Source organism: Haemorhous mexicanus, chromosome 33 (assembly GCF_027477595.1).
Source record: "Haemorhous mexicanus isolate bHaeMex1 chromosome 33, bHaeMex1.pri, whole genome shotgun sequence".
NCBI lineage: Eukaryota > Metazoa > Chordata > Aves > Passeriformes > Fringillidae > Haemorhous > Haemorhous mexicanus.
The window spans coordinates 2,636,162-2,657,709 of NC_082373.1; the positions used below are offsets into that span (position 1 = coordinate 2,636,162).

The 21,548-nt window shown below is 60.8% G+C and overlaps 1 protein-coding gene across 14 annotated transcripts in view; it reads left to right on the forward strand.

Moving 5' to 3' along the window:
- Positions 1-21,548, forward strand: part of HDAC7 (histone deacetylase 7) — a 71,081-nt gene that overhangs the window by 36,473 nt on the left and 13,060 nt on the right. For 12 of the 14 annotated variants that reach the window (XM_059871823.1, XM_059871826.1, XM_059871824.1 and 9 more), the window contains 9 exons: positions 12,667-12,857; positions 15,041-15,131; positions 15,907-16,018; positions 16,104-16,219; positions 16,654-16,776; positions 18,065-18,171; positions 18,583-18,699; positions 19,422-19,620; positions 20,018-20,226. In XM_059871823.1, coding sequence (XP_059727806.1) covers positions 12,667-12,857; positions 15,041-15,131; positions 15,907-16,018; positions 16,104-16,219; positions 16,654-16,776; positions 18,065-18,171; positions 18,583-18,699; positions 19,422-19,620; positions 20,018-20,226 — 1,265 coding nt within the window. Of the gene's footprint in view, positions 1-8,060; positions 8,187-12,666; positions 12,858-15,040; positions 15,132-15,906; positions 16,019-16,103; positions 16,220-16,653; positions 16,777-18,064; positions 18,172-18,582; positions 18,700-19,421; positions 19,621-20,017; positions 20,227-21,548 lie in introns of those variants that run through there. The other 2 variants (XM_059871827.1, XM_059871822.1) reach the window with 2 other exon arrangements.

Genomic DNA, 21,548 nt, shown 5'->3' on the forward strand with positions numbered 1-21,548 from the left:
GGAGCGGCCCCAGCGCTCGGCACAAACACGGAAAGGCCGGGATTGCGTAGAAACCTTCCTTTTCCAAAAACCAGGTTCAGGCTGAGGCCCCCCTCCCTCCAGAGCCAGCGGGGAAAGGGATGGGAGAAGGGAAAGGGGATGGGGAAAGGGATGGGAGCAGGGAAAGGGATGGGAGAAGGGAAAGGGAGCAGGGAAAGGGGATGGGGAAAAGGATGGGAGAAGGGAAAGGGGATGGGGAAAGGGATGGGAGCAGGGAAAGGGGATGGGGAAAAGGATGGGAGAAGGGAAAGGGATGGGAGAAGGGAAAGGGGACCAGGGAAAAGGATGGGAGAAGGGAAAGGGGATGGGGAAAAGGATGGGAGCAAGGAAAGGGGATGGGGAAAAGGATGGGAGAAGGGAAAGGGATGGGAACAGGGATGGGAGCAGGGAAAGAGAGCAGGGAAAGGGGATGGAAGTAGGAAAAGGGAGCAGGAAAAGGAGATGGGAGCAGGGAAAGGGGACCAGGGAAAGGGGTGGGAGAAGGGAAGGGGTCGGTACTAGGAAAGGGGGAAGAGAGCAGGGGAGGGTCGGGAGGGCTCAGGGCGTCCCCTGCTCTGGGGTCAGGGTTGGCTCTCCCCTTTCTGGGGAACCCTGCGAGCTGCCTTTGCAGCGGGGACTCAGAGGCTCGGAGCTTGGGGCAGCAGAGCAGGGCTGGGGTTTTCCTGCTGCAGCGCCTCCCCGGGAGCTGGGAAGCGCTGCCGGGGACGGTGGTGACAAGACCACCCCCAAACTGGATCGGGGCCGTTCCCATCGGGAGGGCAGCGCTGGGGCAGCGCGTTCCTCGCTGGGAGTGCAAGCCCGAGCACCCTCTCCGAGCCTGAAATCCCGAACAAAACCCCGGGGAAGCCGGGAGAGGAGGGGGAAGGCGAGTTTTCCATGGATGTTAAAGCTGCAGTGAGTCAACATCACAGATTTCGGGATTCTGTTCAAACTTCCCAAGTTCCCCATCCCGAAATAGAGCTCTCCCCTGCGCCTGGGCTCCAAGAGGTCCCTGCTGTGTCGTTTTTCTGCAGGGAGGATGTGATCTTTCTATATTTGCTTGCAGGACAATAATACTGATGGTTTCTATTTTTAACTCATCGGCAGAGCAGAAATGCACTTGGGAATGTTCGGGGAGCAGAGCAGCCCCGGCCCAGCAGCTCGGAGAGGGCCTGGCCCCACTGCGGGCCAGCAAAGGGGGGCCAGGCTGTGCTGGGATGGTCCCCCTGCCCCGGGGGGCTCTGGGGGTGGTGGCAGGAGCAGGACGAGCGGCATCATCCATCCTCTCATTTCCCTCCCTCTGCAAGTGTGGCTCTGGCCACAGCTCTGTGCTGCTCATCCAGGTATTGCCACTCCTGAAACCCCAGCCCTAAAACCACCTTGGACCTTGAAAATATGTCTGATTTTGGGGAGTTTTTAAAGAAAAACAGTTTCTGTCACCACCTTGATGGTGTAGAAGGGCTGCAAGTGATAACTTGCTCTCCCAGAGCCCTCAGAAATGGGAGGTGAATACCAAAACCAGCACTGACTTGAGTGGCAGCCCCAAATTTGGGGGCTGATGGGTGGCTTGGAGCGGCTCTGCTCCTGCCACCCTGCCCTGCTCAGCTGCCGTCAGCAGCGTCCTCGGCAGGCCAGGCTTGCGTGGGTCCCTGCAGGGTTTTCCAGCTGCTGACGTGAGCTGGAGCGCTGAACTCGTGCACCTCCCATCTGAGGAGAAAACAGGGATTTAGGGCGGAACCGCTCCCCGGGGCTTCGTTTCACCCTCAGGGCTGGGTCTGGAGGGAGCATCTCCTGCCCCGGGTGTCCTGGGTGTTTCCCTGCAGCAGCAAGCCCTGCCAGGCTTTTGGGGTGCGTTTTGTGCTGCTGTGAAGCGGCCGAGGCCGAGCAGTGACCGCGGATCCGGCGGATTTCGCACTGAAATCCAAAATCCCCGCCTGGTGCGGGCTCCTGGTGGAGGCGGACGGGGCAGTTGGGTTTGGGGCCGCTCCTGGGGGCTCTGGCCCTGCCGTGGGGGCTGCAGCTGCCCGGGCCGGGCCCGGCCGCACAATGGGCGGAAGGAGCCGGGCCCGCGCCGCTCCCGCCGCTCCCGCTGCTCCCGGGCTATTTCCATCGCATTGTCCCCGGCGCAGGAAGGATGTCTCCAGCCCGCTTCCTCTCTGCCTCAAAGGGATGTGGGGCGGGCAGGGAGAGCAGGGCTTTGTTGTGCAAGAGGCACAGGCCTGCTCCTGGAAGCTCGGGAGGAGGGAGGGGACGGTCCCATCTTGCTCTGTGGTGGGGAAGTGCAGCCTCCGAAGGGCTGCTGGCTTTTGGGGATGTTTTCAGTGTGGGCAGGGCTCGAATGGTGACAGAGGAATGCTGCAAAGCCCCTCCTGGGTTTTTGCACAGCTCCTGCTGCTGTGGTGGGGCAGAGTTGAGGCTCCTCGCTGCGGCGGAGGAGGCCGAGCTCCAACGTGCCAGGAAGTGAAAGTAGCATTAATTAAGACAGGAAATGATCTTAATTTGTTCTGGCTAAATCCCTTTAGCAGCAGTAAACCCCAAATGTCTGAAGCAAAGCTCTCGGTCGGGGCATGGCCGTGCCTCAGAGGTGGCTGTGACAGATCTCTGGGGTTTGTCTGGGGGCAGAGCCTTTCCTGGGGCTCTTGGTGCTTCCTGGCAGGAGCCAGACCGGGAAATGCCCATCTCTGTCTGTCTGGATCACCCTGGGACAGCCACAGGAGTCCAAACCCAGCTCTCACGTGGGCTGGCATGCAGTTCGCCCCGGGACAGCTCTGGCTGATTTTTCCATGGGGCAGCAGAAAGCCTTAAGGTCCCTTTTGGCTTTTCCCTTGTCCCAGAGCAGACGGGGATGGAGCGGGGCTGTCCTACCCTCCCTGAGCAGGGTCGTGGTCCCCGGGCCTCCCTCCCTTTGTGTCAAAGCCCAGGGCCAGGGCCAGCCCCTGGGACCTGCCGGGAGCACCGTGAGCTCACGGATTTCTCTGCTGACAGGAGGTGTCAGGCAGAGCCAGGCGATGGAGGGAAAAACTTGGATGGGCTCCCCCACAGCCTCGTGGGGGCCCCGGGGCTTGGGGTGACGTTCTGGGGCTTGGGGTGATGTTCTGCAGGGTTTGATGCTCCCCAGTGTGTCCTGGCCCTGCCGGGGTCCCCGGGCAGGAGGGGTGGCGTGGAAGGAGGAGGGGATTGGGCACTTGTGCCCTGCTCTCCCTACTCCCAGGTTTGGGGCTGTGGAGGGGCAGCAGTTCCATAACCAGCTCCCAAGGATGCTGGAGGAGCTGCTGCCATGAAATCCCACTTCAGGTTGGCACGGAAGCTTTTCCTCGGGGTTTTGAAATCCCAGCGAGAGTGGGGGGGCAGCTTCCTTAGAGTTTATCCCATTCCATGTTCCTGTTTGCAAAGGGGAGAGGGTCTGGTGCTCCCCTCCAGGCCAGGGGGATGGAATGGGCACCCCTGGGAGCAGGAGGAGGGCTGGAATCGGGGCTGGACGCTGATTCACTGTGGCTTCCCCCGGGAGACCTCGGCGCTTCCACCTGCTGCTGCCGCCAGCACCTGCCCGAGCCCACGCAAACCTCCCTGTTTATTTTGTCTAAAAGCAAAATATCCCCCAGAGGGGCGGGGGGGAGGGATGCCCGCTGTGCCTTAATTGCTCTTAATGAGCTGATGAGGCCGGCTGCCAGCGAGGGCTCTGCCAAGGCTCGATCTGCCCGTGAGAACTGCAAGGGTGTGGTGGCAGCCGCGCCCGGGACCGCCCGGCTCCGGGGACCCGGAGCTGCCGGGGCCGGGGGCCGCTCTTCCCACGGCCCCCGTGGCCACGGGGACCCCGAGGAGCCGCGGGGACGCGATGCCATCCGTGGGAGAGTGTGCCAGGCGGGTGGGGGGGCCGGAGCAGGTGGGTTGGTGTGAGGGGCACCTGGAGCATCTGGTGCCCGGAGCGGGGTCCGTGGGCTGGGGCCGGGCGTGGGCCCGGCTGTTGGGTGCCAGGGGGGCTTTAAGGGCCTGGATGTGTTTGGGGTTCTGCTGGGCTGACACCAGCTCTGGTTCCGAGGGGTTCTGAGGGCTCCATCCCCCCCATGAGCACCGATTCCTCCGTGTCCAAGTCTCTGCTGCTGCGCTGGGCTCACCGGGACTTTCTCTGCTGGTTCTTTTTGCTTTTCCCCCGTTTCTGGACAGTTCAGCAGCAGCAGCAGCTCCTCTTGCTGGGTTAAAGCCCCAGGGCAGTGTTGCTCCATGCGTGTGCAGCACTCACACACCCACCTGCACCCTGCTGGCCTCCTCCAAGGCTTCTCTTTGGGACTCCAGGTGCTCCTGGCATTTCCTCCCACCAGGAATCCTGCCTGCTTCTTTCCTGTAGCTTCTCCATCCCGGATGGAATTCCCAGCATCTCCCCACAGCCGCCTACAAGCACCAAGCCAGGTTTGTTGCAGGGTGGCAGTCCCTGCTGTCCCCTGTCCCTGCTGTCCCCTGTCCCTGCTGTCCCTGCTGTCCCTGCTGTCCCCTGTCCCTGCTGTCCCCAGGGCTGTCCCCTGTCCCTGCTGTCTCTGCTGTCCCCAGGGCTGTCCCCTGTCCCTGCTGTCCCTGCTGTCCCCAGGGCTGTCCCCTGTCCCTGCTGTCCCCAGGGCGTGGCTCCTCAGACCCAGGCAGGTTTCCTCCTCCTCTGTGCTGAGGATTTGACACCTGCACCTTTCCCAGCCTGGCTGATGCCAGCCCTGAGCTTTCCCAGCTCCTGCCCAGCGAGGGGAGGAGAGCCCGCCGGGCCCGTGGGGAAGGGCACCCCAAGTGTGTTTGTGCAGGAAACTGAAAATGCTGTGGCTTCCTCCCTGTGACAGAAATAACTCAGGCTGGGCCCAGGTCTGCCCTGGGGAGCTCCTCAGAGGCCCGAGGGTCAGCCCGGGGCAGGTTTGGGGTGAGCTCCAGCTGAGCCCTGCCTGCTGCAGGTTGAGCAGTCCAAGGATTGCCCAGGGAACTGAGTTTGTGCCTCTTTCCCTTTGTGCCCGTGGAGCTGCCCGTGCTTCTCCTGAGCCTCGGGTTTTTTCTTAAATTTCCTTTTCTGCCCTCCAACCCAGCCCTGGCCCTCGTCCAGCGTTTGCCAAAGGGATTTCCTTGCTGCGGCTCGCAGGGAGGCTCGAATTAACGGGCAGGTCGCCTTGAGTAGCCACTGGCCGCGAGTGGGGATCGAGTGAGTCCAGCTTTTTTGTGTCTCAGCGCTTCCAGATCGAGCACGAAGCCGCTTCGGGCGGCGCTGAGCCTTCCCCGGGGGGCTGTGACTCCAGCTGGGCTCTCGCAGCAGCGATCGAAAGGATCAGTCGGTGCTGTGCCGGCAGCCCCGGGCTCCAGCGGTGCCCGAGCAGCTCCCGGTGGATGCCCCGGGGAGGGCGAGGGCAGCGGGGCGGGAGGAGCCGCCGAGCCCTCCTTGCAAACCGGTCGGGAGCGTTCTCCTGCGCTTGGGTAACCGAGGAGGGAGAGCTTCTGCAATCCTTTGATCTCTCCTCCGCTTCCCTTGGCATCCTCCCGCGCTGATGTCACCCGCGCGGCCCCGCGGTGCTGCCGAGCCCCGGGCAGCGCTGGTGCCCCTTGCCGGGAGCCCGGAGGGGGACGTGGGGCTGCTGGGGGCACGGGGGGCTCCAGCTCGGCCAGCGCCGGGGCTGTGCCAGCCTGGGGGTGCTGCCTGTGTCCCGGCCCATGCCTGCCTGCGCTCCGGGCGGTGCTGGAGCTTTTGCACCCACGAACCCCTCGAGGAGCAGCAGCTCCCCGCCGGGTGTTCGCTGCAGGGAAAGGCCCCGCGGAGCAGCAGGAGGGGCAGATTCGCCTCCCCGCCGGGCCAGGGCGATGTCTGGGGCTCCCCAGAGCCGGGAGGAGCCGGCACATCCCGGCCGGGCGGGGCGGGATGCGCTCTGGGGGATGTTTCTCTTCTGGGAAGGAAGGATTTTCCCCAAATCTGGTGAGTTTCTGTGATTCGAGGCAGAGCCCTGTGGCCGCGGCGTTCCCGGGGCTCCTCAGGAAGCCGCGGTGGCCGCGAGGTTTCCTGGGGACACCTCTCCCTCCTCCGCTCTCTGGGATGGGCTGGGTGACCCGTGGGGGTGGGAGCGGGCAGGAAATGACTGCCAGAGGTTTCCAGCTGTGCCAGGGCTGCGGTGGGGATGGAGCCGCTCGCCGTCCCTGCTCTGCCCTGGCCCGGCTGCGGCTGCAGGAGATGAGTGAGCCCTTTGATCCCCTTGTCCCTGGGGCTGCCCACGCTCAAACCGCACTTTGTGGGACCCGTGAGGCAGCTCCATCCTGCCTGTGCCCAGAATTTCCTGTGGTTTAGTACCTGGATGTCCCTAAGATCTCAAATTTAGGCCCGAAATCTTTTGCTGGGGGGGTTTTGCCTCAGCACGTTCAGGGCTGGGTGCTCTGAAGGCTTCCAAAGCTCATCCCTGCGAGAGGGGCGGCGTCCAGGGAGCTCCTGCAAATCCCTGCAGCTCCTCTGGGAGCAGGAAGGAACAGGACAGAAGCTGTTTGGTGTTTTGGGCAGTGCCTGGGGTGCAGTTCATGCCCACTGCCAGGGTTTGGGGTCACTCTGGACGTGGGGTTGCCTTGGGATCCTCTGGACCGCCCTTGCCTGGAGGCAAAACCCTTCCAGGGCCGATGGATTCGAGAGCTTGTGCAAAAGCTGCCTTGGAACCCAGACCTGGCTGGCCTCCAGGCGTGTCTGATTTAGCCCTGAAGAGCTCCCTGTGCCTGTCCCAGGAACCCTGCCCTGGATGCTGTGGGAGCACGCGGTGCCCTCGGATGGGATGGGAACAGCAGGACCGGGATTTGGGCTGGAATGGGGAGCGTTGAAACCAGCAGCACATCCAGGCCCAAAGGTGTTTCCTCCCTGTCCCTGGACTCTGGGCTGGCCCTGAGGTTTTTGGGTCCTGGAGCCATGAGTTTCAAAAGGAAATGTGCACATTTGTGGGGAGAAAATTCCAGGGAGGGCTATTAAATGTCTGACTCAAAGGTCACGAGCTGCAAATAACCAGGGAGAGCAATCAGAGGAAGCATCTCACCCTGATCTGCCTCCCCAGGCCTGATGGGCAGCTCCAGCAGGGAAAATTCCCATTTTTGTGCGTGGAGTGCCTGAATAAGTGCTCTGCTCACAGGTGCACGGCCTGCTTGGGTGTGTGGCTGAACCCTGGTTCGTGCCTTTGGTTGTGGGGAGGGTTTTGTGCTGCTCTGGTGACTTTGACAAACTTTAATCATTCTCCGTCTCAATTTATTTTTTTTAATTTTTTTTTTTCTGGAAACTTTCTGCAGAAGGAAGTTTGCAAGAATCAGAGCAGAAAAATTTGGGTTTACCCTGGTGGAAAAACTCTCGGGGGCCTTTTCTTGGAGCAGCATCAGCCTGGTCTCGTTTTGGAGCAGGAATTTGCCGTCTGGTGGGGAGGGGAGGGATCCACCCACATCTGGCTGGGGCGTGAAGCCCCTGAAACTCCCACTCCATTATCAGAACTTGGCACCCGGCTGCTCCAAACATTACATCTTCCCTGAGCATCATCTGCTCTCTTATGGCTCCTGCGGGACGTGGCCGGAGCTCTCTCCGTGCGGGGACAGCTGAGGGGGTGCAGGGCTGTCCCTGGAGCTGCTTTCCCTGGAGCTGCTTTCCCTGGAGCAGCTTTCTCTGGGGCTGCTTTCCCTGGAGCTCCCATTCCTGGAGCAGCTTTCCCTGGAGCAGCTTTCCCTGGAGCAGCTTTCCCTGGAGCTGCTTTCTCTGGAGCTCCCATCCCTGGAGCAGCTTTCCTTGGGGCAGCTTTCCTTGGGGCAGCTTTCCCTGGAGCTCCCATTCCTGGAGCAGCTTTCCCTGGAGCTGCTTTCCCTGGAGCAGCTTTCCCTGGAGCTGCTTTCCCTGGAGCTCCCATCCCTGGAACAGCTTTCCCTGGAGCAGCTTTCCCTGGAGCAGCTTTCCTTGGGGCAGCTTTCCTTGGGGCAGCTTTCCCTGGAGCTGCTTTCCCTGGAGCTCCCATCCCTGGAACAGCTTTCCCTGGAGCAGCTTTCCCTGGAGCAGCTTTCCCTGGAGCAGCTTTCCCTGGGGCAGCTTTCCTTGGGGCTCCCATCCCCGGATCTCTGTGCTGAGGAGAGGAAGGAGGAAAATGCCCCAAGCTCTGGGATTTTGTGGGATCCTGCCAGGAAACCCCTCGGGGACACACGAGATGGAGGTAGGGGACAAGGGACGCCTGGGCGCCTCTGGGGTGTGGCACTGTCCCCCAGCAGTGGGGCTGGGAGGGTTTGGTGATTTTTCTCCGGTTGTTCTGGGGAGCAGGGTTTGGTCCCTAATTAAAGCCAGTGCCCCAGGGCCCAGCAGGGCCAAACGAGGCACCCCAGCTCCGGGATTTCCTATTTCTCGAGTTCTCCCTTTGTGACCTTGGTGTTCTTTCAACACGGTCCTTTTGGTGTGGTTTTTAAAGTGTTTTTAATTTGAGCTCCCTCCCTCCAGCTCATTCCTGCTCCCGGTGCAGGGCTCTGGAGAAGACCTTTTCCCTTTTATTCGAGAGGAATGTTTTTAATCACCCGCATTCCTCAACCCGCCAGAACTCCGAACCTTTCACAGCAGATCAGCATTGGATGGGAAAGGCTTTTCTAAAAGAAGATGGTTTATGAGAAAGCCCAGCCCGGATTTAACTGCTGCTCCACCTCAGAGCGAGCTGTGGGCAGGCAGGGAGGGACTGGGATGAGGGCAGGGTAAACAGGGATGCAGGTGAGGATAAACAGGCATACAGGTGAGGGTAAACAGGGATGCAGGTGAGGATATACAGGGATGCAGGTGAGGGTAAACAGGGATGCAGGTGAGGATGTACAGGGATACAGGTGAGGATAAACAGGGATGCAGGTGAGGATAAACAGGGATACAGGTGAGGATGTACAGGGATGCAGGTGAGGGTAAACAGGGATGCAGGTGAGGATAAACAGGGATACAGGTGAGGGTATACAGGGATGCAGGTGAGGGTGTACAGGGATGCAGGTGAGGGTAAACAGGGATGCAGGTGAGGGTATACAGGGATGCAGGTGAGGGTAAACAGGGATGCAGGTGAGGATAAACAGGGATAGCAGGCTGGGATGCACAGGGATGCAGGCAGGGATGCACAGGGATGCAGGCTGGGATGCACAGGACAGCAGGGCTGGGATGCACAGGGATGCAGGCAGGGATGCACAGGACAGCAGGGCTGGGATGCACAGGACAGCAGGCAGGGCTGCACAGGGATGCAGGGCTGGGATGCACAGGACAGCAGGCAGGGCTGCACAGGGATGCAGGGCTGGGATGCACAGGGATGCAGGCTGGGCTGCACAGGACAGCAGGCAGGGCTGCTGCTGCTTTGCTCCTCGGTACCCTTCCTGCCCTGCTTTGTTCGCCTCTCGCTGTATTTCCCTCTGTGTAAGCCCAGCTCTGTCGAGGCTGATTTGCCTCTTTAAAAACAATCAGGAAATGCCAAAGCAAAGATTTCTGTGCGGGATTTTTTTTCTTTTCCGGGACGGCTGGCTGGGAGCAGCGGGGTGGCGTCCGGAGTGACACCAGCCCTGCACTGCCACCGCCAGCCTGGGCGGCTCGCTGCCACCAAACGTCTCCCTGTCCCCGAGCTCCTCAGGAGTCTCGAGGTGCTGCAGGGCAGCGTGGGGCTCCCCTGCCGGCCCTGGCTGTCCTGCCCTCCTCCCTCCGTGTCTGTCCCAGCTGTGGCTCAGCCCGTGGCCCCTCGGCTGCGTTCCCTGCTCCGTTCTGTGCTGGCAGCCTGGAAAAAGCTGGTAAGGCGTGCTGCTAACGGGGCCGGAGCACAGAGCCCTCATTGACGGCCGGGCGCTGCGGGGCGGCTCCGAGTCAGCCTCCCCTTCCGTGCAGGATCCACGGGCTGCGTCCGCAGCTGCCGGCCCAGCCAGGGCTTGTGTGCTGGGCTCCTGGCCCCCGGCTCTCCCGGTGCCAAACTGGGCATCCCGTCCCAAACTGGGCATCCCAGTCCCCAAACTGGGCATCCCATCCCAAACTGTGATCCTGATCCCAAACTGGGCATCCCGTCCCAAACTGGGCATCCCAGTCCCAAACTGTGATCCTGGTCCCAAACTGGGCATCCCAGTCCCCAAATTGTGCATCCCAGTCCCAAACTGGGCATCCCGTCCCAAACTGGGCATCCCAGTCCCAAACTGGGCATCCCGTCCCAAACTGTGATCCTGGTCCCAAACTGGGCATCCCAGTCCCCAAATTGTGCATCCCAGTCCCAAACTGGGCATCCCGTCCCAAACTGGGCATCCTGATCCCAAACTGTGATCCTGATCCCAAACTGGGCATCCCAGTCCCAAACTGGGCATCCCAGTCCCCAAACTGTGATCCTGATCCCAAACTGGGCATCCCAGTCCCAAACTGTGATCCTGGTCCCAAACTGGACATCCCAGTCCCGAACTGTGATCCTGATCCCAAACTGGGCATCCTGATCCCAAACTGTGATCCTGATCCCAAACTGGGCATCCCAGTCCCAAACTGTGATCCCAGTCCCAAACTGTGCCTCCCGGTCCCAGCCACGTGTCCTGGTGCTGGTGGCCTCTGAGGGTCCACTGGGCAGTGGCAGGAGCCAGGCTGGGTCGGGGACAGGGACAAACCCCCAGGAGCTGTGGTGGGACTTCTCTTGTGGCTTTTTTGGGGCGGGGGGAAGGGGAGGAGCCGCGGCCTGGGGGGAGGGGGTTGTTTACTGCAGCTCCTGGCCCAGGGCCCGGCAGCAAGCCCCAAACGAGCTCAGGCTGCACCGGGAGGTCACAAGCAGCTCCCGGGGCAGGAGGGCTTTGCCAGGGGGGTCCAGAGCACCCTGAGCAGGTGCCACGTGCAGGGGTCTCACGTGGGGACAGTGGCTCCTGCCAGAGCCCGGCTCTCCCTGCCAGTGCCCCCAGCCCTCGTCCCGCAGCGCCCTGGCACCCAGCACGGGGCGTTTTGTGTTTGCAAGCTCTGGAAAGCTGCCCTGAGTTCGGTGGCCTCATCCTGGCCAGGAGCACCAGGGCTGGGATGCCACTGTCACCCCGGGGCACGCCAGGCCAGGCTCTGCTCCCGGGTGCCTTTTCTCATCCCAGCCTCTCTGAAATCCACCCCAGGGTGCCTTTTCTCATCCCAGCCTCTCTGAAATCCACCCCAGGGTGCCTTTTCTCATCCCAGCCTCTCTGAAATCCACCCCAGGGTGCCTTTTCTCATCCCAGCCTCTCTGAAATCCACCCCAGGGTGCCTTTTCTCATCCCAGTCTCTCTGAAATCCACCCCAGGGTGCCTTTTCTCATCCCAGCCACTCTGAAATCCACTCAGCCATCCCCAGTGCGGGCTGGGCAGAGCGGGGGCCGTGGCAGGAGTGGGGTCTGCACGGCCCCTTCTTCCCTGGCTCCAGAGCCTCTTGGCCCTGGGGATGCTCCACAGCTTTTTCCTGGCTCCAGGCGAGTGCAGAGGAGTTTATTTTGTTTTTCTGGCTGCTGCCCGGCCTCCCTCTGCCCCGGCAGCCCCCATCCCTCCCTGCTCCTCTTCCGCCGCCGCGCCGTTTGTTTTGGTAGGGACTGAAACAAACGATGCCGAGAGAGATTCCCAGAGCTCCCACCAGAGCTTCCCCACGGCTCTGCTCCCTCCCGGGCGTGTCTGGAGCAGCCCCTCCCTCACTGGCGTGCCCCAAGCCCTTCCCACCCCTTTCTGCATGCCCCCAAGCCCTTCCCACCCCTTTTCAGGTGTGTAACTGGCCCTGGTTTGGGGGTGTAACACAATTTCAGGTGTAACTGGCACTGGTTTGGGGTGTAACACGATTTCAGGTGTAACTGGCACTGGTTTGGGGTGTAACACGATTTCAGGTGTAACTGGCACTGTGTTGGTGTCCCCACAGGGCACTGCTTTGGTTTCACCCCTCAGGGAGGTTGTGCAGGGAACATCTTCACTCCAGAGCCCTTCTCCCCCACGATGCCAGGGGCAGGCTCTGCAGCCCCCCGGATTCCCTCCAGAGGTGTGGCATTTCCAGGGTCTCCTTCCCCAGCAGACAGGGCAGGCTCTGCAGCCCCCCAGATTCCCTCCAGAGTGGCATTTCCAGTGTCTCCTTCTCCAGCAGTCGGGGGAGGCTCTGCAGCCCCCTGGATTCCCTCCAGAGGAGTGGCATTTCCAGGGTCTCCTTCCCCAGCAGACAGGGAGGCTCTGCAGCCCCTGGATTCCCCCCAGAGGAGTGGCATTTCCAGGATCTCCTTCCCCAGCAGTTGGGGCAGGCTCTGCAGCCCCCCGGATTCCCTCCAGAGGAGTGGCATTTCCAGGGTCTCCTTCCCCAGCAGACAGGGAGGCTCTGCAGCCCCTGGATTCCCCCCAGAGGAGTGGCATTTCCAGGATCTCCTTCCCCAGCAGTTGGGGCAGGCTCTGCAGCCCCTGGATTCTCTCCAGAGGAGTGGCATTTCCAGGGTCTCCTTCCCCAGCAGTCGGGGCAGGCTCTGCAGCCCCCCGGATTCCCCCCAGAGGAGTGGCATTTCCAGGGTCTCCTTCCCCAGCAGTCGGGGCAGGCTCTGCAGCCCCCGGATTCCCTCCAGAGGAGTGGCATTTCCAGGGTCTCCTTCCCCAGCAGTCGGGGAGGCTCTGCAGGCAGGGGACGCTCCGTGGCAAACCCCGGGTGGCAGGGCCGTGACCGAGCCTTTGTGTCCCCTTGTGTCCCCACAGCTGCCGTGAGCCCGTGCCCCTCCCCGCGGGTGCCCCAGGCCGTCCCCATGGACCTGCGCATCGGGCAGCGCCTGCTCAAGCCCCAGGACACGGCGCTGCTGGCCCTGAAGCAGCAGCAGCTGCAGCACCAGCTCTTCCTGGCCAGCCTGCACCAGCAGCAGGTGGAGCAGCTCGCCCACCAGCACGCCAGGGTAATGGGGCAGGGGGCACACAGCCCCCCCCGGCAGGGTTTGGGGCAGCACTGGGCACTTTGCGGGGGGAATTCGCCCCCAGAGCCAGAATCAGGCTGGGTTTGAGTTCCCCTCTCTGGGCGGGGATTCAGAGGAAAAGGCTGGAAATCCCAGTGCCAAAATTGCATTCCCAGGTGAATTCCTGCTTTTCCCTGAGCTGGAACATCTGGAGGGGTTTCCAGCCAGCCCAGGGACCTCTGTGACGCGAGGAGGCTGCTGGGGGGGCAGGTGGGGGGGCTGTGTCTCAATTCCAGGCCAAATTCCAGGGCTGGAGCTCCAGAGCGGCCGCAGGGGATCCCTGCGGGCCGGGACTGCCCCTCCCCGGCTCTGCCCTGCCCCGGGGGCACGGCCGGGACAGCGGCACTTGGCTTTCCTGGGAGGCGTCACCGAGCTCCGGTGCCACCCGCGGCTCCTGCCCCGCCAGGAATTCACTGCCAGCTTTCATTGGCACGAGAATCCAGCGGGACTTGGCAGGGGTGGCACCTCCAGCCCCAGGGATGGCACCTGCAGCCCCGGGGATGGCACCTGCAGTCCCAGGGATGGCACCTCCAGCCCCAGGGATGGCACCTCCAGCCCCGGGGATGGCACCTCCAGCCCCAGGGATGGCACCTCCAGCCCCGGGGATGGCACCTCCAGCCCCAGGGATGGCACCTGCAGCCCCAGGGATGGCACCTCCAGCCCCAGGGATGGCACCTCCAGTCCCAGGGATGGCACCTCCAGCCCCAGGGATGGCACCTCCAGCCCCGGGGATGGCACCTGCAGCCCCAGGGATGGCACCTGCAGCCCCGGGGATGGCACCTGCAGCCCCAGGGATGGCACCTCCAGCCCCGGGGATGGCACCTGCAGTCCCAGGGATGGCACCTCCAGCCCCGGGGATGGCACCTCCAGCCCCAGGGATGGCTCCTGCAGCCCCAGGGATGGCACCTGCAGCCCCAGGGATGGCACCTCCAGCCCCAGGGATGGCACCTCCAGTCCCAGGGATGGCACCTCTGGTCCCAGGGATGGCACCTGCAGTCCCAGGGATGGCACCTCCAGCCCCAGGGATGGCACCTCCAGCCCCGGGGATGGCACCTCAGGGAGGCTTCAGAGGGAGGCAGGTGGGAGGGAGTTGTGACCGTGCCCAGGGAGGTGTGACCGTGGAGGTGTGACCTGTCCAGGGAGATGTGACCTGCCCAAGGGCTGTGATTGTGCCCAGGGAGGTGTGACCACACCCAGGGAGGTGTGACTGTTCCCAGGGAGGTGTGACTGTTCCCAGGGAGGTGTGACTGTTCCCAGGGAGGTGTGACCACCTTCAGGCACCAAGATCCCCCTGCCTGTCCCCAGGGCTGCTCCGGGCTCAGGACAGGAGTAATTTCCATGGATCAGCTGGGATTTCCCTCCTATTGTAGATTTTGTTTTTCCTTTTGTACTCAAGAAAGATTTTTATTTTTTGCCGCGTTGCAACACGGCAGACGTGTCCAAACTCCCTGAGAGGGGGCAGCGAGTGGGGACAGACAGGTTTTGACTTTTACAATGTCCCCGGGGGGAGCAAAGCGTCCCTGGGGACCAAAACGTGTCAGGTTTGTTGTGATGGAACAACTTCACACGTTCCCATCAGCCAGAGTGACACAAGGGACTGTCCCAGACTGCTCTGTCCCCGTGTGCCCCTGCCTGGGGCCAGGGAGGGCTCAGGGGGCTCTGGGGGGGGGGGGTGATGGGGTCCTGTGCCCATGTCCCTGTCCCACAGGTGGCCATGGAGGGCTCAGGTGGGGCTAGGGGGGGTGATGGGGTGCCGTGCCCATGTCCCTGTCCCACAGGTGGCCAGGGAGGGCTCAGGTGGGGCTAGGGGGGGTGATGGGGTGCCGTGCCCATGTCCCTGTCCCACAGGTGGCCAGGGAGGGCTCAGGTGGGGCTGGGGGGGTGATGGGGTCCTGTGCCCATGTCCCTGTCCCACAGGTGGCCAGGGAGGGCTCAGGTGGGGCTGGGGGGGTGATGGGGTCCTGTGCCCATGTCCCTGTCCCACAGGTGGCCAGGGAGGGCTCAGGGGGCTCTGGGGGGGTGATGGGGTGCCGTGCCCATGTCCCTGTCCCACAGGTGGCCAGGGAGGGCTCAGGTGGGGCTCTGGGGGGGTGATGGGGTGCCGTGCCCATGTCCCTGCCCCACAGGTGGCCATGGAGGCCCCGCCCCGCGAGGCTGAGCCGGCCCAGCAGGAGCAGGAGCTGCGGCAGATCCTCAACAAGGACAAGAGCAAGCGCAGTAAGGGCTGCCCGTGCCCGGGGGGCTCAGGGGAGGGGGCTCGGGGGGTTCTGTCCTTGGCCAGACCAAGCTCTGCCTTCCCCTGGGGAAAGGGCTGGGAGAGCATCCACAGAGCGGGGCTGCAACCCCTCTGGGACCCCCGGGCTGGGTTACAGACCCCATTCAGGTGACAGACCCCAGTGGGACCCCCAGGCTGGGTTTGCAGCCCCCAATCTGGGTTTAAGCCCCCCAGGCTGGGTTTGCAGCCCCCAGTCTGGGTTTGCAGCCCCCCGGGCTAGGTTTGCAGCCCCCCGGGCTAGGTTTGCAGCCCCCCAATCTGGGTTTGCAGCCCCCCAATCTGGGTTTGCAGCCCCCGGGCTGGGTTTGCAGCCCCCCAATCTGGGTTTGCAGCCCCCAATCTGGGCTTTAAGCCCCCCGGGCTGGGTGTGCAGCCCCCTCCCAGCCGCGGTCTCCCGGCGCCCTCTGGTGCCGGCGCTGGAGGAGCCGCCGGGGGCTCGCTCCCAGTTCTGGGATGCACGGGGCTCCACATCGCACCTCATTAATTATTAATCCGTTAATTAACTCGTGCTCGGAGGGGCCGAATGCCGGCACCGGTCCTGGAGTGTCCCTGCTGTAAGCACGGAGCGTTCCTGCCGGGACAGACAGACGGGAGCGGGGTGGGAGCGGAGCCCGCTGCGCCTCTCGGGGGTCCCCGGCCATCCCGGGGCCCTGGGTCGGGGTCCTGCCTGCAGGGACCCTTCAGAGCAGCTCCGAGCCCCGTGGGGTCCCCGCGCAGGTGCCGTGGCCAGCACGGTGGTGAAGCAGAAGTTGGCCGAGGTCATCCTGAAGAAGCAGCAGGCAGCTCTGGAGAGGAGCAGCAACGCCCCCGCTGCAGCGCTGCCCTACAGGTAACGCACCTGCCCCAGAAGGACCCGCCCCTGGCCCGGACCTGCCCAGGGGCAGCTGGGAAGGGGCTCGGGCTTCTCCCCGCAGGTCCCTGGAGCCGCTGGAGCCCGAGGGTCCCTCCCCTGCCATGCTCAGCACCTTCCTGTCCCCCGTGCCCAGCACTTCTCTCGACACCCCCGAGCATTTCCCGCTGCGGAAAACAGGTACGGCCTCGGGAATGTCCCCATGTCCCTCAGGCCTCGGGAATGTCCCCGTGTCCCTCACGGCCTCGGGAATGTCCCCGTGTCCCTCATGGCCTCGGGAATGTCCCCGTGTCCCTCATGGCCTCAGGAATGTCCCCGTGTCCCTCATGGCCTGGGGAATGTCCCCATGTCCCTCACGGCCTTGGGAATGTCCCCATGTCCCTCACGGCCTCGGGAATGTCCCCATGTCCCTCATGGCCTCGGGAATGTCCCCGTGTCCCTCACGGCCTCGGGAATGTCCCCGTGTCCCTCATGGCCTGGGGAATGTCCCGGTGTCCCTAAAGACCCCCGGAATTGTCCCCATGTCCCTCAAAGCCCTGGGAATGTCCCCTTGTCCCCAGCTGGAGCTGGCAGTGGCCCCGCAGAGCCCAGCCAGCTGCCCCCTGTCCCCGCAGTGTCCGAGCCCAACCTGAAGGTTCGCTGCAAGCCCAGGAAGTGCCTGGAGCGGCGCAAGAACCCCCTGACCCGCAAGGAGAGCGCGCCCCCCTCGCTGAAGAGGCGCCCGCCCGACGCCATCGGTGAGGCCTGGGGACACCGGGGCTGGGACAGCTCCGGGCTCTGTGTCACCTCTGTGTGGGGACACCGCGGGCTGGGACAGCTCTGGGCTCTGTGTCACCTCTGTGTGGGGACACCGCGGGCTGGGACAGCTCCGGGCTCTGTGTCACCTCTGTGTGGGGACAGTGACACTGGGACCGGGACAGCTCTGGGCTCTGTGTCACCCCTGCTTGGGGACACCGGGGCTGGGGCAGCTCCGGGCTCTGTGTCACCCCTGCCTGGGGACAGTGACACCGCGGGCTGGGACAGCTCCGGGCTCTGTGTCACCTCTGTGTGGGGACACCGCGGGCTGGGACAGCTCCGGGCTCTGTGTCACCTCTGTGTGGGGACACCGCGGGCTGGGACAGCTCCGGGCTCTGTGTCACCCCTGCCTGGGGACACCGGGGCTGGGACAGCTCTGGGCTCTGTGTCACCCCTGTGTGGGGACAGTGACACCGCGGGCTGGGACAGCTCCGGGCTCTGTGTCACCTCTGTGTGGGGACAGTGACACTGGGACCGGGACAGCTCTGGGCTCTGTGTCACCCCTGCCTGGGGACACCGCGGGCTGGGACAGCTCCGGGCTCTGTGTCACCCCTGCCTGGGGACACCGCGGGCTGGGACAGCTCCGGGCTCTGTGTCACCTCTGTGTGGGGACACTGCGGGCTGGGACAGCTCCAGGCTCTGTGTCACCCCTGCCTGGGGACAGTGACACCGGGGCTGGGACAGCTCCAGGCTCTGTGTCACCCCTGCCTGGGGACAGTGACACCGGGGCTTGGTGTGTCCTCCCCAGGGGCTGGGAAGTGCTGCTGTGGGATGGGGGAGCCTGGAGGGGCTGCTGTGGGATTTGGGAGCCTGGAGGGGCTGCTGTGGGATTTGGGAGCCTGGAGGTGCTGCTGTGGGATTTAGGAGCCTGGAGGGGCTGCTGTGGGATTTGGGAGCCTGGAGGGGCTGCTGTGGGATTTGGGAGCCTGGAGGGGCTGCTGTGGGATTTGGGAGCCTGGAGGTGCTGCTGTGGGATTTAGGAGCCTGGAGGGGCTGCTGTGGGATTTGGGAGCCCACAGCAGCCCACCCTGGAGGTGCTGCTGCCGCTGCTTCTGCTGCTTTTGGGGCCCAGGCTGGACCTGCAGGGCTGGAATTGCCCCAGGTCTGGCCTGGAGGGTTCCCACCATGGACTGCTGCCTCCCGAGGGGTTTTGGCCCCAGCAGGGTGGGGGCAGAGGTTGGAGGGGCCGGGGGGGCTGTGCCCTCACCCCATGTCCTTTCCCCCCCCCAGACTCGTCCCCCAGCAGCAGCAGCACCCCCGTGTCGGGCTGCAGCTCTCCCAACGACAGCCTGCCCGCCGAGCACGCCGCGCTGCCCGCCCCGGGCGGGGCCCACGAGGTGAGCCCGGCCCTGGGGACCCCTCTGGGCCCAGGGGGAGGGTCCCGCCCTGGACCCCTGCCCGGAGCTGCCAATCCCTGCATGCTGGGAGGCCCTGGGGCTCCCTGGGATGCCCTTGAATGCCCAGAGATGCCCTGGGATGATCTGGGATGATCTGGGATGCCCTGAGATGCCCTGGGATGATCTGGGATGATCTGGGATGCCCTGGGATGCCCTGGCATTCCCTGGGATGCCCCGGCATTCCCTGCTCCGGGATGCTCTCCCCAGCCCAGCACTTCTCCCACACCCACCCTCCTTCCGGGTGCGTTTCCCCTCTGCCAGCGCTGTCCTGTCCCGCGGGTGTCCCCAGGCTGTCCCCACGTGCCCGGTCCCTGCTGGGAGCAGGGCTCTGATGGCTCCTGTTTGCTGCAGGCGCCGCTGGCCCAGCGGCTGCTGCTGCAGGAGAGCTCCCTGGCCCAGTTTGCCCTGCAGAGCGCGGCCTCCCTGCCGGCCATCACCCTGGGCCTGCCGGCCACCACCGGCGCCAGGGTAGGTGCCCGGCCTGGACCCCGGCCCTGGCTCCCTGCGGGGCTTCCCTTGGCGTTTGGGGCTCCTGGTGCTGCCCACGGGCACGGCGGGGACAATCCTGTGCCCTCCCAGTGCCGTGTCCCTGTCCCTGTCCTGTCCCTGACCCATCCCTGTCCCTGTTCCTGTCCCATCCCTGTCCCTGTCCCCATCCCTGTTCCTGTCCCATCCCTGTCCCTGTTCCTGTCCCTGTCCTGTCCCTGTCCCTATCCCTGTCCCTGCCCTCTGTCTGTCCCCATCCCTGTCCCGTCCCTGTCCCTGTCCTATTGCTGTCCCTGTCCCATCCCTGTCCCTGTGCCATCCCTGTCCCTGTCCCACAGGGTGACACTGAGCGCCAGGCGCTGCCTGGCCTGGCTCACCAGGTCCCGGTGCTCAACGGGCCGGCTGTCCCATCCTGTCCCTGTCCCTGTGCCATCCCTGTCCCAACCCTGTCCCATCCCTGTCCCTATCCCTGTCCCACAGGGTGACACCGAGCGCCGTGCGCTGCCCGGCCTGGCTCACCAGGTCCCGGTGCTCAATGGGCCGGCTGTCCCTGTCCCTGTGCCATCCCTGTCCCTGTGCCATCCCTGTCCCTGTCCCATCCCTGTCCCTGTGCCGTCCCTGTCCCTGTCCCTGTGCCATCCCTGTCCCTGTCCCTGTCCCTGTGCCATCCCTGTCCCTGTGCCATCCCTGTCCCTGTCCCACAGGGTGACACCGAGCGCCGGGCGCTGCCCGGCCTGGCTCACCGGGTCCCGGTGCTCAACGGGCCGGTGCTCCCGGGCTCGCACGCGCCGCTCTTCATCCCAGCCAGCCTGGAGCAGCACGAGGCCGGCGCTGCCCTGTCCCCCCGGCTGCAGCCCGTCATCATCCTCGAGCCCTCGGTCACCCACGCGCCGCTGGTGGCGGGTGAGCGTCTGCCTGGGGACATGGGGACAGGGACAGCGGCAGGGACAGGGACTGAATATTTTTATTTTTTTATTTTATATTATCATTTGTGTATAATAATATTATAATATAAAATATAGTATATTATAAAATATAGTATAATATAAAATCTAGTACAATATAAACAAAACAATATCTTGTTTTGTTGTTTGGGGAGCCTGGAGGTGCTGGTGTGGGACCAGCACCGAATAATATCTTTATATTATTAATATTTTGTCATTAGTATGCATTGATATATTATTGCTCTTTAAATTGCTTTGTTATATGTTTCTTTATTATTTTATTTTAAAATCTTTAAAGATTTATGCATTTCCTAAGAGCCGTTTCTCACGTGAGTGTTTTGTGCCGCTGCCCGCAGTGCCGGGCCTGGGCGCGGTGCCCTTCTCCTTCGCGCCCGCGCTGGTGCCCGCCGAGCGCCTGGCGCTGCCCGGGCAGCACAAACCGCTGGGCAGGACGCGCTCCGAGCCGCTGCCCCCCAGCCCCAGCGCCGCGCAGCACCACCTGCTCTTCCAGCAGCACCACGGCCACCTCCTCGAGAGGCTCCGGCAGCAGGCGCACCTGGGCAAGGTGAGAGCCGCGAGGGAAGGCGGTGGGGAGCGCCTTGACCTGTCTGTGATCTGATCGCAAAACGCTGCTTGAACCGGGGCAGGAGCAGGTGCAGAGGGCTGGCTCCTGCCTTCCAAATTCTGCTTTCTTTTTAATAGATAATACATAATGTGTAATGTATCATATACCATATATCGTATATAATGTATAATGTACAATATATTATAGATATAATGTAATATATATAATATATAATATATGATATCATATAACATATATAATATATATAAAATATAATATATAATATAATATATAATATATATAATATAATATATCATATATAATGTATAATGTACAATATATTATATATATAATATAATATATAATATATATAATATATAATATATTATATAATATATAATATATTATATAATATATAATATATAAGATAATATATAATGTACAATATATAATATATATAATATAATGTATAATATATAATATATAATATAAAATATATCATATATAATGTATAATGTACAATATATTATATATATAAAATATGTAATGTATAATATATAATATATAGTACATAATACATAATATTATATATATATATATAATTTATAATTTATATACTATATTTGTATGTAAATTTATATTTGTATATATTATATATGATATAATATATATTATGGTATATAGTGTATAGTATACAGTATATACTATATACTAAATAGTATATATAACATATTACATATAAATTTTATATATTATTAATATATAAGATAGTTATCTTTTAAAACTTGTTTTTAGTTTCATTTTTCTCTCAACATCTGTCTTGTTCTATAGCATTTCTAAGCCAGTATTTTTTATATATAAAAATATATATCAGTTTATATGTATAAATATATATATATACATACACACATATATTATATACTATATATTATATAGTATATATTAAGTAATATATTCTATAATATATATTATATATTATTATATACAATGTATTTTTTATTTTATTTTATATATATGTGTGTATATATATGTATATGTATATACACAGACACAAATATATGTTTATATACAGATATATAGTCACACACAAAAATATAAGTTTACATACAGACATACAGTCACACACACAAATATGAGTTTATTTACAGACATACAGTCACACACACCAATATAAGTCTATATACAGATATACAGTCACACACACAAATATAAGTCTATATACAGACATATAGTCACACACAAAAATATAAGTTTACATACAGACATACAGTCACACACACAAATATGAGTTTATTTACAGACATACAGTCACTCACACCAAT